This window comes from Haemaphysalis longicornis, unplaced genomic scaffold, assembly GCF_048455015.1.
Source record: "Haemaphysalis longicornis isolate Haplotype H1 unplaced genomic scaffold, Haemaphysalis longicornis Haplotype H1 scaffold_6, whole genome shotgun sequence".
Taxonomy (NCBI): domain Eukaryota; kingdom Metazoa; phylum Arthropoda; class Arachnida; order Ixodida; family Ixodidae; genus Haemaphysalis; species Haemaphysalis longicornis.
Window position 1 is genome coordinate 25,021,944 of NW_027526407.1, and position 18,083 is coordinate 25,040,026.

At 45.1% G+C, this 18,083-nt stretch overlaps 1 protein-coding gene across 2 annotated transcripts in view; it reads left to right on the top strand.

Moving 5' to 3' along the window:
- LOC144142332 (solute carrier family 26 member 10-like) overlaps positions 1 to 12,062 on the top strand; it is a 60,195-nt gene extending 48,133 nt beyond the window's left edge. For both annotated transcript variants that reach the window (XM_077673754.1, XM_077673753.1), the window contains exons 10-17: positions 616 to 693; positions 1,791 to 1,886; positions 3,002 to 3,108; positions 4,611 to 4,677; positions 8,286 to 8,422; positions 9,355 to 9,457; positions 10,517 to 10,571; positions 11,166 to 12,062. In XM_077673754.1, coding sequence (XP_077529880.1) covers positions 616 to 693; positions 1,791 to 1,886; positions 3,002 to 3,108; positions 4,611 to 4,677; positions 8,286 to 8,422; positions 9,355 to 9,457; positions 10,517 to 10,571; positions 11,166 to 11,317 — 795 coding nt within the window. In that variant the 3' untranslated portion in view covers positions 11,318 to 12,062. The remainder of the gene's footprint in view (positions 1 to 615; positions 694 to 1,790; positions 1,887 to 3,001; positions 3,109 to 4,610; positions 4,678 to 8,285; positions 8,423 to 9,354; positions 9,458 to 10,516; positions 10,572 to 11,165) is intronic.
- Positions 12,063 to 18,083: the final 6,021 nt, after the last annotated feature.

Sequence of the window (18,083 nt, forward strand, 5' to 3'; positions counted from 1 at the left end):
GTGTTTTCACTTCAGCTGAGATCGTCTTCGTGCTTTCTGAGCTTTCTATACGTCTGTAAATCCGGAGAGGCTTTTGCCGATAATGGGGCGGCACATAGCGAAAGGATCATTGTATCCGGACGTAGCACTGTCAGGCACATTTTTCGCACGAAAATTGGGAAGGCAAGCTAATCCAGTCACATTTAACCAGATAAAGTGGGCGAATAACTTATCGGTTCCAACGTCATTCGCATCTTCGTCGAAGAGAGGAAAAGCATAGAACAAAACGATATTTGGAGTCGTCAATTTCGCAATAGTTGACAGAAGGACGCACGGGGTGCCTATTGACCGGGGAAACAGTGAAGCCATTTTTGTCGATTTCAGAAGTTGGAAGAGTATCAGCTCCTCTAAACAACTACCGAGTGCACTACAGCGCGCACTTATGTGCTTCAGGAATTTGGAAGGACTCCGGTCATACTAAGCGCAGAAGTACTCATGATACGAAGCAAACTCCAGTTTAAAGATGAGGGAGAGCGGAATTGTTCAAGGACTGTGTTTAATCATAAATAGCGGCTGAAAGCGCGGAAACTGGTTCATATTCGCGTGTGTGCTAATAAAGCCCACTCTACCTTTCAGGTGTCTGGCTTAGTGTCAAGCGTATTCGTGGCGGTGACACTCATGGCCTTCGCTCCATTTTTTCGCCCACTGCCCGAGGTAAATACGGATTCTGATTTCGCTTTCGTTGTTCCTGCTCGCCAGTGTCGTCACCTGGCGGTTCTGGAACAACACTCACCTACAACGTGGCAATGTGAACGCGGAACCGTGGCTCGCCATCTCCGTGCATAGAATGTACATGTACAAAGTATTGAATGTGATAGATTTGATTGCGTTGGATGGTGCTAGCAGTATTGGGATAGAGTCGCGGTACGTACAGCGTTCAAGTTACTTTCCAGAAAGTAAGCATTGCAAGGTGGGGCGTTTTGTTTCCGAACTCTGTATAGATTTGCAGGAAACACATCTTCCTTACCTTTAAGATATTTTTAACACTTTTGCAAGGTAAACAGGATGTGAAATATGTTACAATGCACACGAGTAACTAAATCTGGATTACTCTAATTTGAAGCCTACTGTGATCAACGAATCTGTTTATTTTTGAGCATCGCAATTCCGTAGCCTAACACATAATGTTTTTAAATCATAATAGACATGCATACATTCGGGGATCTATCACACTGGCCTGCCGCTCCTGCCCTTGTACAGGTGGTAATGAATAAAATGCGTATGAGGAAATATAAGCCTAAGCCATCAGATTTCAAGCTTGCGCTTTATAACCTATAATAATGGCGTCGCCTTTATCCACAACAATTCAGGCCATGGTTTCAGTGTTAAATGGGTAAGATGAAAGGCAGGTGGCTGTGCGAACTACTTCAAGAAGATAAAGAATTGAAGAGATTAGAGAATAATGCGCAAGGGGATTAAGAGGTAGAAAAGTTTGACTGAGGTCAAGGTGGTTTTTCATTGTGCAATACATAAGGCCGGAAAGATCAGAAGTACTGTTCGTAAAGTGTTTTCTTGCTTTTAAAAACTTGGGGCCCTTTATTAATATGCGACGTTACATAACACGTTGTGTAATGTATTCTCTCTAGGTCATCCGCGTTTGTGAATAAAAATAATGTCGAAGAAGTGAACTAAGTTACCCTAATTTGTTGGTTTTACGCGAACCCTTTTGCTCGGTATACTTGAACAAAACACGTAGCCTACATAGTAGTCTTCTGGCCTACAAAATGTTTTTCTTCTTCATCGGTTTTCAGTGTATCCTTGGTGCTGTGATTATTGTAGTCCTCATTCCGATGTTGTTCAAACTTCGAAATCTACGCATCCTGTGGACGATCAGCAAGTGCGACGTTGTAAGTAATATTGTTTTTATCCTGAGTGAAAAGTGCAAGATATATGTTTAATTAGGATCTCCATTTTTTGACCGCGCTAAGTAGTAGCAGTAATGATTTGTACATTACTGGGCCTCCCCATACTACTCAGCCGAAACCAATGTTAGTCTCATCACCATACGTGGTTAGTTCCTTGTGAGTGTTACTTTTTGCTGTATGCAGACTTCTGAACCTTATTTTAGAATTGTATGTACGACGTTTTACACTCGTACATATTATTTATGGTGCTGGCTGCGTTGTCAATTTGACGATGTTAAGCTTCATGGAATGCATTTTCAAGGATATTACCATTGCAGCAGGAAAGACGAACATATGTTTGTTGGCTGCGTTTGATGACCGCCACAGGCCACGCCACAAAACAACGAGATGTTTAAATGTTTTGCACCGCATTGTGTAAAGAAGCAAAGTGATGATTGGAAGATAGCGACAAATAAAACCATTGAATGGACGAAAAACTGAGCCCTCTCGGTGCCCATGTAAAAAGATTCTTCTTGCCGAAGGCCCGGGCAATGCTATTGTTAAAATCTTCGCGGAGGTATCACTCTCTGACGTTATAAAAGATTTTTCGTTGAGAATAAAATATCACGTGACTGCCGCTCCTCGAAGGTCCGCCATTCTTATTTATGTGGCTACGTAATTTGTATGCTAAGGACGAAGTCGTGCGATTTAAATGCATACTGCCGCCGTGGCTGTTCCTTTGTTCAACGCAAACGACACTAGGACGCTTAGAGCGGGGTAATGTTTTGGGTGCCCTCAATCACAAGGTGCCTTATAGCCGATGTGGGGCTTGGGTGCCTGGTAATTCACATTTATTTGCCTGAACCTTATTTGTTTTTCTAAACGATATGACTGGAAACTTCGCCGAATGTTGTGCATTTGCTTTAGTACTGATTCGATGTTAGTGATATATCATATAAAGTGTGAAATCGAAATGTAATGCCTTTAGCGTTAGGCGTTTTCATGTTTGAAGGTCAGATTTAGCTGTGGTCTCTAGATATCTTATTAATGTTAACTAAAACCTTGTTACAAGGAATAAACTTCGAAGCTGTGTTATATTATTTTACCTCTTTTTGCAGGCTCTATGGTCGCTCAGCTTCGTGTGCGTGGTGTTGCTGGACGCCACGTACGGACTCTTGGTAGGAACAGTCCTCGGGCTTCTAATAATATTTCTTCGACTAAATGTGTGAGTTATGGTCATTACATCTTCTAAGGATTACATAATATCAAAATGAAACGATGGGGTTAACGTCCGGCGCATACCAGGCAGTTGCTGCAGTGGTTGCCTTCTCTTTGTTACTGGGACTAGAACCTTTACCAATCGACATTATTCAGCTTATATTTAGGCTTAACGCTTGTTAGGCCTAAACTTAAGCTTTACGACGTGTTAAGGGACGTCAAACTCAATGCATGTCGAGCTGTGGGTACGGGTTGACGATGCAACACCACGAAGCATAAAGTTGGGATTAACGTCCGGCCCCTACCCACCAGTTTCTGCTGTTCTCGTTACCGCCTTTGTGTGGTGACGTAAGTTTTAAAGGGGCCACGCAGACAAAACAAAAGTTTGGTTCATTCGAAAGATTGCCTAGTTAGAATCATACTGACACCACTATTAACGAACACTTCGCTAAAATAAGGTATGCAATTAAGAAAAAAGGTAATGGGCACGCGGCCTACTAACTCATTTCGCGCAACAGAACCTATGATGTCATATGCCCAGCTGCGAGATTGGCTGAGGCCAGAAAAAGTAAACGCAAATTAGGCAGTCTGCCGAGCGAGCTGTTTGCCCTTAAATGTAATGCATACTCATTTTACAGCAGTAAGAATGGTGGGGTAAAAAATGACAGTTACGAATATACACGTAAGCATATAGTACGGATGCGCACTGCTTTTGTTATTGGGCGCACTGTGCTTGTTTTAGCTGCACAGCAGTCCACCGCTTTGGAGTTGTCTTACACGACACTGGCCGATTGGCGTAAGCGACGGTGTCTTACGTTACCCTGTTTGTCGAGCATACCCCATGTTTCACGAAACGATTGCTTTCTACCGCAACAAAAACAAGCCAGGTCCAAATACGGTCAAAAACAAAGCAACGGTGGGCAACGGTCCACGGCTCAGTAGGGTAGCGCCATTGGAAGGACTGACGGTAAGCAAGGCTGAAGAGCCTAATGACGCCCTGGAAGTTTGTTTCAATACTCGCCCCTGTGGCTTCATGGCAGACGTCACGAAAACACACGATTTGGCAGGAGAGTCAGAACATTAACCTAAATTGATTAATTTCTCACTGAATACGGCGTCCTTTGCTGCCTGATAAGCGCTGGAGGCACTAAAACACGAAATCTTTCGAGTATTTTGTCTGCATGGCACCTTTAAGCGCGGCTCGCATTGATAATTGCGGCCTAATTCTAGAGCAGGAAGGCTTTCGCGTTAAACAGCGCAAAATAACAAGAGTTATTGCGGATGCTGCTTTCAAAAGTGGCATATGCTGAGGGAGTTCCCTCTCTCTGCTCTTTAAAGAAGCTTAATATTTTAGATTTCAATGTAATATAAAGCTTTATTACGCATTTTTCAAATCAAGGTAGTATTATTTTTGGTTTTAGAATTTTTAGGCGTGGGCGTAAGCTTTGGAGGCTTTACTTAATGTCTGCTGCTGATGACTTTGACAAAACAGGTTTTCTATTTACGCAGGCACCGGGGGACACGACTTGAGCCTCGCCGACCTGATGTCTTCGTGGCATCTGACTCAAACCTCAAGGTTCGAATGAACTCACGTTTGCACGAATATATATCGACAGCGAATGATGCAATAGAAAGTATAACAAAGAAAGCGCTTGTGAAAAGAACAACAGCGTTCCTTTTAATTTGAAACAATATTACAAAAGCATACATAAATAAGCACACATAAATAAAAAACGCACCCGTCCCTCTCGACGACGATGGTTGAACGCGAAGATTTCTCGTGATGGATTCTTCGGTTGACCAATACCACACTGCGAGTATGTGCTACTTGGAGGTACGCACCACAGTACCCACAGTACTCACAGTAACTCTCGGGTGTGCAGTCCGTAGGCCTAACGTTTGGCTTCTTGGTGTACGGCGCGAATCGCTACCTTCTGCTTGGCGTTCACTGAGCAGTTTTTAAGTGGGTGCCCGTTTGAGGTGTTAAACACCAAGATGCGAAGTTAGGCCTAACGTCCTAAACCTCACAAGGGGAAGTTAGGCCCAACGTCCTGTGGCTAACAGCCTTACGGCATGAAGAGCAACGCCATTTTTCTCGTGGCGGATTCTTTGGTAGTCGTCTGCGCTTTCCAAATCGGTTTGGCTGTTTTGAAATGGAGCAATCGGATAGACGCCGGTTCATAACATGAGGGAACCAGGTTTGATTCCAGCCGCGGGAAGCGTTTTGTTTTTTCACCTCACCCACGATCGTTCATCATTATCGTCAGAGAAAGTTGGCTTTTCTGCGGGGCGGATCGGCCTAGAACGGCATCAGTGAGCACACTAAAGCTCCGCTTTAATAAATAAAGTAGTAAACCAGTGAGTTAATTCAGCGTGTTTGCTATCTAAAAAATTGCGCCCACCTCCCCGCGATGGGAACCCTGTGTAGATGCGACGCATCGTGGGGTCCAATTGGTGTTTCCGTTGGATTGATTCTGAAATCGCGTGAAACGTGTCGGGAATGCGTATGATTGTTATGTTTTATGAATATTATTATGTTTTATTGGCCAATCTTGGTCAATCTCTCTAAGTAGTATGCTTGGGGCTTCGCTGTCGCAACGACCGTTACTCCATCATTGTTGCTGAAAGTGGGAGCTTCTTTTCTTTTATTGCAAGTGTTAATCATTGCCCCATCATTCGTTGTATCAGTAGCTTCTTGACGTAGTTTGAATGAGTCAAGGATATAAGGCGCGTTCGTAGCATTTGATTCTGTCTGGGTTTTGTGGCGCAGTGGGAAGAGCACCATGTACCTCGCGTTCCGCCCACAGGGTCGTGGGATCAAAACCGGGTGCCGCTAACTATTATTTTTTATAGTGTAGGGGGAGGTGTGTGGACGGACAACAATGCCGTATGGAGGGACACGGCGAGTGAATGAGATGCAGTCGCATCTAAAACTAATGTTTCTCTTAACATTCTGGTTCCAGCGTGAGAAAATTAAGTGATCCGCGTAATAAATGACATAAAAAAAGTCTATTGGCACGGCCTTAGTGCTCGGTTCCAGTGGCACTCTTCACCCGAACGAGAGCTAGGAAACGAAGCCGCTGTCGAGTTGCCCGAAAAGCGCTTTCATACCCTCACTTGCTGTAGGTGGTCCCAGACGAACGGTAAACTTTAAAGCAGGTTACTATCAAACGTTTAGGTACTCGTGGTATGCACATTAGCTTTGTGTGGCAAAGAAAAAAAACGCAGATTCTATTTCTGTTCCGCAACTATACGAACTCCGCAAGATGGCAAGCGGGCTTATAAGCTGACAACATCATCGCCAAGTGTCCAGAGTTTGCCGTCAGCCATTTGTTCATGAACTGCCCAGATCATACGTTGGAGCGGTCAGCATTGTTTAAATTTTGAAGAACCGTCCCGCATGCCTCTTTGGAGGATTTCGTAATTCCCAGTGGGCACTGGATTCTTACGCGGGACGTCTCGTGTTTAGTCCTCTCGTGTCTGGAGGACACAAACCTTTGTGACTTGTGAACATGTGTCTGTAGCAGTTTCAAAAGGCGTTGGTCGGGTGCAACTATTGCCGGCATACCTGACAAGGCTATGCTCTCCCTTTCACTCACTCACTCACTCACTCACTCACTCACTCACTCACTCACTCACTCACTCACTCACTCACTCACTCACTCACTCACTCACTCACTCACTCACTCTACTCTACTCTACTCTACTCTACTCTACTCTACTCTACTCTACTCTACTCTACTCTACTCTACTCTACTCTACTCTACTCTACTCTACTCTACTCTACTCTACTCTACTCTACTCTACTCTACTCTACTCTACTCTACTCTACTCTACTCTACTCTACTCTACTCTACTCTACTCTACTCTACTCTACTCTACTCTACTCTACTCTACTCTACTCTACTCTACTCTACTCTACTCTACTCTACTCTACTCTACTCTACTCTACTCTACTCTACTCTACTCTACTAAAACTACAACGCTGTCCAAAATGGCTAACGACGCACAGGGGGTGGGGGTATTCTCAAATTTTGTCCGTTCCAAAGTCTCCGTTTTGAGAGAGCCCAGACTGGCTCAAAGTGAACGAACAGCCAGATGTGACGCAACGCTCACACGGTGGAGCTGCTGCGTTGAACTGCGGCTTCTCTGAGCAGACGATGTGAAGCAGACGATGTCGGCAGTTCTAATGTGAATCTGTTTGCTCGCTGGCGGAACAGGAGGGCAAGAAGTTATGTTGACCCATTCGAAATGCCCGCGGAAGCATTCCGTTCGTGGCTGTGCGTCGAGCTGCGAGAAGAACTTGGCCGGCTGCAGCGCCGGCTCAGTGTTGAGGGCCAAGTGATATGCACCCTTCGTTTCTTCGCTACCGGTGTCTTATAGTCAGAGGTCGGTAGCGAAGAAACGATATCGCTGTCACAGCCGTCCGTGAGCCAGTGCATCCATGCCAATGCCATCAAAACGACCACCTGCAAGTTTCGTAGCTGTCGAGCAGACGACCGAAATTACACAAGCACTCGGCATTAAATTGGTTACCTTTTATTGGTACTTGACAAATACATATACCAGCTTAACCTTCGTAGACTCGACGCGAAGCAGGTACATAGTTAGGAAGCAAAATCCCGACCAGTCACACGTTTTTTCACGCGGAAAGTACCACAGAAATGCCAATGCCATAAGGAACTATTCGAGTCTCTTGGCAAAAAGCTCTCGTGAGTGTGTCGGTGGTGCTTCGAAGCCGAAATACGTAACAGCGGGTTATTGTCTTAATACACGGTCACTGTAACGGACATAAAAAAATGTTGTTCTAGAGCGAAAAAAACTGAGCAGCTGTATCTTTGTTAAATTTACTCTTTACTGCCACAGGGAACAGCTGGCTGCAGCTGCTTTCTGCGTACATTCTTCCCCTTGAGTTTAAAACTTTCAACTTCGTAATAAAACAATGTTAGCACGTCTAGGTTTTCAAAATACGTTCAAATAAACACATTAAATATGGTTGAAGATAGGTTTAGTTGTTTAAATAGTGTTTGCGAAAACAGTTGCGCAAAAGTCTACCCAAAGCCTGCCGACAACCGGAAGTACGTCACGATGAAACGGACGCGAAACAACGCGTTTTCAAAACGGACATACCAGAATACCACCCGTGTACAACATAATATTGCTTTTTTTCTCCCTACATTTCAGCTTGACAAAGTGGTGATCTACCGATTCGGCAGTCCGCTCTGTTTTGCCACCCACAGCAGCATCGTCGCTGACATCGAAGAAATTTTCAAGAGCCACTCATCTCCAGAAGACAAGGTCCACAAAAAGCTCAGAGATATGTGAGTGTCTTGTATTGCCCGCGGAACCGTACTTTCATTAGAGTAAGCATAAATGTGTTGATCACTGGACACCTGCTGGAAACTCTTCGGGCGCTGTTTGGCCACATACGCTCTTGCGACGTAAAGACCTACTTTCTACTAACTCTTTACGCGTGCTCAGAAGCATGGACAAGCAGTCTATTGGCTGCTTACAGTAGCGGTTTTATAGGCAGGCAAATTAAACTATGTGGTACAGGGCTGTTCTTGTGCAAGAAGGATAATAAGCAGGGGTTTGGCATACAGTAAAATGTACAAAGAAGCACGACACAAAAATGGGGACCAGAACGCACAAATTACTGGATTTATTTCCACGGAAGTACGGTTATCGCATGTCCCACATAGCATACAGTTGTTATGATAGCGTTTTTTGAACATGCCTGAGCAACGCCAATGTGGAGCGTCCACGAACGACCATATTCGATTGAACCTGCCTTGGTTCATATGTTTATGTTCAAGCTTGATTTATCTATGCTTGTACGAGCCGTATAGCTGTGAGGCGGACGTTCTTTCTCCAGGTGTAACTCTCACGATAAATTTGACTGGTTCCAAGCCGTATGAAAATGGGATTCTTGTCGAACAAATGTTAAGGATTGACCCTCAAGGAAACAGCTTGGAGTTTATTTGTTCTTAAAATTGGGCTCCTGAGGGAGGGGAACACTGGATTAACTGAGCAAGTTTCGCGAAAGTTTGTAAAGTCGCATTCTAACAAAAATTATCTTTTTGTTCTTGCCACTTCTTGTATAGTGTTCCGAACTTTTACACGCCAGGGGCGTCGATGTACTTCAGATTCAAAGTTAGCCAGACTTTCGTTGGAGAATTACTCTGCACGTACTTTGTTTCTGTGTGGTTTGCATTATGTGTAGATAAGATTGAACATCCCGTTTTGTTTTCAGGGAGGAAGCAGATATCGAAGTTACGCCGGTTGTTCGGGCAATCGTGATAGACTGCGCGGGCATCAGCTTTCTTGACTCCAGTGGTGTCCGGTCCCTGGACCTTGTGAGTAATTTGTTTCAACCAAACGAGTGTCAAAGTACCTGAGAATGCAGCTGCGAGGGTGCATGCTACAGTTCCCCGTGTCTTCGGAACTCTCGTGCAAAAATGAAATGTAACAAAGTGAAGAACCCATTTTATTAGAAATGGCACGAGGAATAGTGTAAGAAACTGAATTTTGTTAAATAAATGACGCAAGTGAATCAGCAAGAACTTACTGCACGTTCCGTCTAGGAAACACCTCACAAAAACTGCTGCTAGTCTGATACCTGATATAACCATAACAAGCTTCATTTAGTTGCTGGAGTTCATGGTGGGAGCATTCGTTGGAAAGTTTTACTCGAGTGAGCTTCTCCAATTTCAGTCACTGCCGGTTAATTTTGTGGTTGGTTGGATATCTGTACAATCTTGTTGCGTGGATATTCAACAGGATGAAACACCATAGCGACAAATTCATAAAAATGTTTGCTAGAAATACTCGTTCACTACTGGCAAGAATCGTGAATCAAGGAAGCAAGTTTCGTCGCCGACCGCGCTGTTTACAAACTGCCTGATGTGCCTAAAAGTAGGATTCGAGGTTTCCGAGCCAGCCGGCTGGGTTTTTTAAGGGGCATGAAAATAAAAAAAAACTTTGTTAAGCTTAATAGAACTAGCCTTTGGAAAACTCCCTTAGCTCCATCCACCGGCGAAAGACGTTTTTTTAACCGAAAAGCGCAAGAAATATAAAGAACTTTTAAATCTCGCGATGCAGTGACGTAGTAATGAAAGGAGTGACTTAGTAATCAACGTTTTAAATTATACGGCAGCATTAAGAACGCAGTCTTTGTGCATTGCTACAGGCACATTGTTGCGAACTTTAAGCATGCCTGTTGACTAAATTCACAGAGCAACGGTTATTCCAGAGTGCAATACATGCCGGATGAATGCCCTTGCAGAGATGTTGCTTAGCGGAGTGCGTGAGCAGCCAATAAAATGAAAAAAAGAGAGTAACTCTTCACGTAGCTGCGAGAGAGATATATACCAGTAACGTGCACTAATCAGACTATTATCTTCTTCTCTTTAAAGGTAGCGGAGACCTGCGGTCACAACAACTGTCTGCTGTTCTTGGCAGCTTTGCAAGGTGAGCGTTATGAAACCAAAAGCTTTCCGAAAGAAAAGTTACAACACTTACCCTGGTATTGTGACTCCTTTCTCCACTCGAGCCTCCTGAGATCCTTGAAATCGATTTCCTCAGACATAAGCATTGCGAAATCCCCCCACAGCCGAGTGGAGGGAGAAAATCGCGTGGAGGAGGGACTCAGAATACGGCCCTTAATCCAGCTGATATAGTCTAGGCTAGGCTTCTGGAGCCAGCAGACACGAGAATGCTGTTCAGGAGGTTAAACTGAGAAAACCACAATCAGTAAGTTTTCAATATGTAGCAGATAGCGTGGAGCTTTACATTGAAGGCTTGTAAATGAGATATTGAATAGTCAAGCCGCTTATCTGCACATTTTATAATCACAGCCTTATTTGTTGACGTTTTAGGTGCTTCCGTAATTTTCGGAGCGTGTAATAAAGTGATTCTTCGCTTGATGGCCTGGTAAAGCACCTTCCAACTGATTTCACAATAAAAAGACCGGTAAACGTTTTTTGTTTACAAACATTGATATAAGTAGCAGTTTAACTGGTAGCTGAAGTACTTAGCAACCTCGAACGTTTTTTTGTTTTCAAGATTCGGTCTTGGCAACAATAAAATCCCAAGAGAGTCTCGTCCGCAAGATCGGATTGGACCACATTACGCCCACCATCCAAGACGCAGTCACCCTGGCGAACTACGAAATTCCCCAGCGAGTTATCGACCGCAAAGTGAAGACGTATCTCTGACGTGAAGAAACTAGTAGGAAATGTTTTTGAATTCTTCAGCTTGTGTGCGGACAGTGACATGGCAAGTAGGAAGGCTCCCATGCTTCCGAAGGGGCATCACAGGCCCGATACTTCAGTCTTATGACTCCGTGAACAGTGTTCCTGGCCTATCAGAACGTATCTCCATCCTCAAGGCATTTTGGGAACTCAAATCTAAGCCCTGCACTTGCTTGTGTAGCCGCAATTGCACGTGCCACAGCCACGCGCAAACTAAAAATTTCACAATTCTGCTGGTTTTGTCTGCTTTTCTAACTCAAAAGGTGACAAAATTGGCGCTCAGGTGATTGCAGCGTCAAGCGTGTATAAAGCTCGACATGCTTACAAGTCAGTCCTGTTTCTTAATACCTTAATTTTTTCCCTAAGCTCCGTTAAGCTTGCCAAAATGTTTAACCATATGCTTTCACCTCGAGCAATGCTAGACATGAAGTTCTTTTGCTCCTCTGCAAAAAAGCCGTGTAAAATGGGACTTGCGTACTTGTTAAACGTACAATTTTTGTTTGTATGAAGTTTGTTGCCAGTCATATAAATGAAAGTTTCGTTTCTTATTCTGCGTGTGATTTTAGGTGTGTTGTGAACATCTATGCGGAAATTTACTTCCTTGTGACTGTTTCGCAAGCGTTGTGAAGCTGCTTTAAAACAGGTTTAGACCTCGTATTACCGCCAAAGTTTCTGTTTTTTTGCGGCAAATAAAAGGAATTCTTTTTAATTGAGTAACACCTTTACAATCAACAGAGTGCAACCAAAAACGTGAAACTCATGGAGTTTGCTTCTTAGAACTTTAATGCCGTCCTGCGTTCCTTCATTTAGAAACCTGCACAGAAACATAATGACGAACAGAAACACAAAGATCGAGACTGGGGCTATAACTAAACCTACGCGCTAAAAACATGGGCACTACGTAAATAATAAGCAAGCAGCGTTTATCTGGCAGACAATCAGGAACATCGCCTCGTTTTCAAAAACCCAATATAGCACCGCTGCAACGCTTTTATCTACTATCTTACGGGATTTTAACGCGAGAAAGTACGCAAGGCAGACATGCAGAAATTTGAACAGTAGATCCCGAAAGGTTAGGAAATAAAAACCTAGGATCAAGTAAGCAGTGCTACCTTTCCGTTTCACCTAGCAAGAAAGCTGTTTCCTAATGACAGAGCTGTTTAGGCCGGCACAAATCCGCCCGTCGCACCACGAACACCTCGAAGCCTCAAGAACAAAATGTGGTTAGGGACGTCCTGGGAATTGAACCCGGGACTTCTACGCCCGTGAAACGGGAAACCTAACCGCTGGGCCATCCCAAAGACCCGAGGGGTACGGGGTGATGAGGGGGGTGGGGGAACAATAACATGTGCAGCCAATTGGAAAGAAACAACAACTCTTCGCGTGGTCAGAATCGAACCTGGGTCCTTAGCCTTATGAAGCCGACGTTTACACGATCGAGCTATTATCGCATTCCTGAAGCACGCCATTTCCGTTGGGTTCGTAGCGCGGGCGTTGGCTTTGGACTTGGCCGCGGGTTCTGGTGCGTGCTAACGCGGACCAGTTTGGGAGAGATGTGAAAGCCTGCAGACGAAACGATCTGGGCCTGCCAACCATATGGAGAACTTTCAGTGGCAAGTTCAGGAATAAATGTAAGGCGCAACAGCCGGATCGCCAATGAAGGGAGAGGGGCCGCCGGATCAGCTGTTTTTCCAGCCATGCGCCACTAGTGCTAGCAGCGCCGATTTTTTCTGTAGTGGTGGTGAAGCGACGAATGGATGAATCTGGGGTGCAGTTACGAAAAAGGCCAAATTAGCGAATCCTATGGCGTGTTCAAATACAATTATCTACGTGTCATGCACAAGTACTAGCTATGGCGGACACATCGACGTTTAATGCGGTCTTGTGATTTACTGTATTTTGAGGTGAAAAAATTATGCGAGAGATGCAAAAACAAGGAAATAAATGCTTGAAATTTAGAAAACACTCGCTTGCTCTTACTTTTTACAGGAGGATACGCAATGCCTCTAGAGTGGCGGTATTGGGATTAAGGGACAAGCCCCTTATACTTAGGAGGTTATCTGTAGACTATTGGAAATGAACGTCTTCGACGAGGACAGCACGTCAGTAGTAGATAGGATGCAGCTTGTGTTGGGCAACGTAGGACAGCACGGGGGAAAGTCTCGCAATAAGGCCTAGCGCAGTTTGAAAAGCTTGTAGCGAAGGTATTTAATGCGAAAAAATAAACGCACATTTACCGAAAATTTGCCGTCAATTGTCGGCGTCACGTATATATGTTGTGCAAAATGGCCTGAAGCGCAAATAGAATAACAACAAAGAAAAGGAAATTAAGTGGGTCGGGGATTCCAACAAGGCGAACCTTGGCTTTAGGAAACAAAAGATGTAACTAGGGATTGCGTTGCGGCCTTCTTCATAGACTGTATTGAAGTCTGAAGGAGTAATTAAAGCCCGCTAATTACAGGAGTAGCAAACCATGCTTACACTAATAGCGAATATATATGGGGCTAAAAAGGGGAAAACAATCCCCCTCCGTGGGTAGGCGCCAATTCAGTAAAGGACAACAAGACGAGAACCAAAGAAAAAGTGACAGCATCTCCACTCCGGGGATGATGGCGAGGGTGCGGAGTAGGAGAACTTGAAGTGACATCCAAGTTGCGCCCCGAGTGACATCCGATTTGCACCCCGACCGTCATTCCATTTGAGCCGTGACACCTTGATTATTCCCTAAATGAAACTGCAACTCACGGCTCAAATCGAATTTCGCTTGAGTTTCGTTTGATGACGGTGTGCGCACGGATGGACGCGGGCGGACATTGGGAGGTCCTAAGGTACTCCGCACCGTTACAGGCGAGGGAGTAAGCGGTTTGACTCTCGAGTACTAACTCACGGTCGTAGCCCCAATGGGTAAGACGACTGACACTGACTCTGTCTGGTCTACCAGACTCAGGCTCGAATCCTCGTGGTGCCTGTGTGATTTTTTGCGATTGTAAATGCTATGCGGACGGACATTGTGTGGTCCGAAGGTGCCCTCTCTCTCTCTCTCTCTCTCTCTCTCTCTCTCTCTCTCTCTCTCTCTCTCTCTCTCTCTCTCTCTCTCTCTCTCTCTCTCTCTCTCTCTCTTTAGTAGGTGCTCATTAGAATAGCTCGCGAAGTGACGTCAAACGTGTCATGTTTGGGGCGCTGTGCAGTGAAGGGTTTGGAAAACCGCGTCCGTGTGCCTTTGCGTCTTGGCTGCAGCTATGGGTGACCTGCGAACACTTTAAAATTGATGATCAGAAATGACGTCAGGGTATAAACTAAGCCTGGCTGGCTACTTGAAATCAGGTGCTTATACTGAAATGGTAACCGCAGGTGTCGCATACATCGTCGGCCGATCGACTAATAAAAGTTAGTACATTGTGTGGCCGTTGTGTTTTATTTTTTATTGCGTAAATATTTGGTGTTTTATTGTGACCAATAAAACTGGCGGCTAATCCAGCCGGGACAACATTTTGTGAATACAAGAAAAAGGTGGACCGCGTACCTGAGCGAAGGCAGCAGTAGCGCCACGCTTTTTGTTACCTCAAACATCGGTGTTATTTTTGCTTTTTTTGCCTTAACTGCGTGCCGTGCTATATATTAGGCTTTGCCCGTAATGTTCTTTTTGTACTTTGGTAGTTTTTGTCAATTACTTTCACTGCCCACGGTATACTAAACTGTGCAATGGTAGCGACACTCCGTTTGCATGCAGGTACATGCACGGCACTACCTGTACGTACCATATACAATGTTAATTAGATGTAGTCATAGGCTGCGTCCCATACCTAAACTTACCTGAAAGATAACAAATCACTGGTATTAAAGAAAACAATGCGCAGTGTTGGTGATAGGAAACGTTTTTAAAATTTAGAAATTAAGAAAGATGCTATACAAGCTTGGGCTGGAACCAAGGCCGTCCGCTCCAGAACCCGTAACTCTACTACAGAGGCTAAATAGCTGGCTTCCCTTAGCAGTTGCCCAAGAAAACAGCGGTGTTCTTAAAAAAAAAAAACAGTAGGTGGCGCCAGGTAATACAGAAAAAAAGGGGGGGAAGCGGGGGTAAACCACTGTGCAAGGGCAGGAAGGAGGGGGAGCGATGGGAGTTTAAAACCGGGGCGGGAGGGGGCAAACCCATTAGGTTAATTTAGGGTAGGGCTATTAATAAGTAGAATAACACAGGCAAGTCGGTTGGTGACAACCGACGTCCCGATACAAGGGAGGGTGTCTAATCATCATCATCATCATCATCATCATAACCACCGCCACCACAATATCATCATCATCAGTCCTTTAACTTGTACCCACAGGGGAACGGAATACTACCCAAATGAAAACATGTTGCGCGACCGATTATTGTCACATTGCGAAGTTCAATCTGCCTTGGTGGCACCATAACGTTTGCAGAGATATTTCTAAGTACTCTGGCCTTGAACAAAGAAATTGCGACCCTTAGCGTCGAAAACTACTACCACTGATACTACTTCTTCAAATAAACGCCCCTTTCCGCAAGAAACATGGTTGAAACGTGAAGGTGTCTCCGATAAAAATGCAAAGTCCGTAATCCAATCAGCCAAAGTCCAGATGTACGACAACGCTGAGGTAACCGAAACCGATGTTATGATTTTCAGTCTATTAGTTTGTGAATGCGTCATCTGAATGAGCTGTTCGCTCAGCTCAGCGTTGTCGCTGGTTTGGACTTTGGCTGGAATGTGGACTTTGCATTTGCATCAAACAAAGCTTTCCGTTTCATCATCGTCATCATCATAATCATCATCATACGCCGCCACCACCACCACCATAGAGTTTCATACTATACACTAGAGGGAAATCTGGCGCCACCGTCTAGGGGAGCCGAGCTTCAGCGAGTGTGCCGTCATGTACCGGGCAGGCACGTTCCACTTGTCCTTGGCATGGCTCATGAACAGGCTCAAAAGTTGGCTTTGGCTGTAAAAATGCAACAATTATACTGTCGCACATTAATAGAATTTGTTTTATTATTATAAAATTAAAGCTCCAGAAGGATTTATTTGTCACGGATTATTTAGAAGCTTCATGCGAGATGAACAAAAAAACAATGTTACCCTTTTTGGTTCCAAGACGAAAAAGAAGCCATGTGGCTGACCAAGCCAAGGAGGCGAGGAATGTCGCTAGCTGCAATGGCGCTGCCTACGGTGGCCCGCGAATGCAGCGCCAGATTTCCCTCTAGTAGATATTAGTATGAAACTCTATGACCGCCACCGCCACCACAATCATAATCATCATCATCATGCGCTATGTGTAAAAACCCATTGCTTATAGTCGGCTTTCCTGCAGAGAGTTTTTCCGACATTGGAGAAAGCTTCGCGTTTTATCACCCCCATCATCATCATCATGATCAAGCGACCTTTGTGGGAACCCATTCTTTCGCACATTGCGAGAAACCCATTGCTTTCCTGCTGTGCGTTTTTTTCCCGAAACCGCCACAAGTGAGACATAGAAACAATCGCTTTATTTGTGGCACATCTGCATTAATGCAACTACTCTACCGAATGCCGTCGTCGGCGCTAGGAGCGATTACACCTGGTGGAAGACGACGAAGTTCGGGCTGTCCGGCAGCGCGCGAGGTGGCCTGTCGCGTGGGCGCAGCGTTCCAACCCCGGGTCCGGCCACCGGCGAGAAACCACCGCCGCCGCTCCAGCTGGTCGCCGCCTTGCCCGGTCGGGCCGCCACCACCTCCGGCATGTCCACGCAGAGGAGCGCCTCCGTCGCCAGTTGCAGTTCGAGCGGGACCATCCCGGGCTCGTCCGAGGCAACGCGGTGAGTTGACTCCAATTCTACACGTAGTGTCTATCCTACTGGCACCGGCAGTATACATTTTCCGAAATTCTACCGGCAGTAGCCAGTGGTTGGTTAGCATGGAGCAGTTATGAGAGAAATGCTGCGAAAGAACGCACCCTTTCGGCTGCTCCCGTGGCGATGTGGTTTCGTACCCGTTTTGAAACCGAAGAATTTGGTTTCAAGGGACTTTGCGCAAAGGATAGTTCGCGTTCACTTTAGTCGAGTCGAGTTAGGTGTGGTTACGTTTGGTTTGAGTTAGCTTACGTCATGATAGGTTAGGTTACATTAGGTTAATAAAATGAAGCTGGTTTGGTTACGCTACTTTAGGTTCTACTGTCCGAAATTCTACTACCGGAAAAAAAATTTGAAAAAAAAAAATCATTCAGCCGACGCCGGCAAAATACCAATTTCCTTATTTTTCCGGCACGTGACATCAGCCTTCGGGCAGCCAATGGGTGGTGACAGCCGGTAGAATTTCTAGGAAAATTATTCTGCCGGCGCCGGCAGAATAGGCACTGCCATTTCTATAACCCTTTTAGAAGGGACAAAGGTGTAAGCAGAAAATTCCGCAGCTTGAACGAACATAGCGAAAACAAATACTCCTGCGAACAGGTAACGTTTATGGGAGGCGTAGGTTCTGAAAGAATTTCCGTTGTATGGTTCATGCGCGAGCTCTTAACGCATACAGATACTGCCAGGGTGTGGCTCGCATGCAAACAGTATTGTAACTTATGGGTATGTTAATGGCTTTCAAGCTATTGCGTCTCTTGTACGTCGCCGTTGCTTACCACGGGTTAGGCTTTTCTCGTTTTTCGAGATAGAGAAACGGGGGAAGTTAACGCTAGCTTTTGTTTTAATGCATTTTATGCCGCGTCGGCGCAATAAAGGCTGCGTT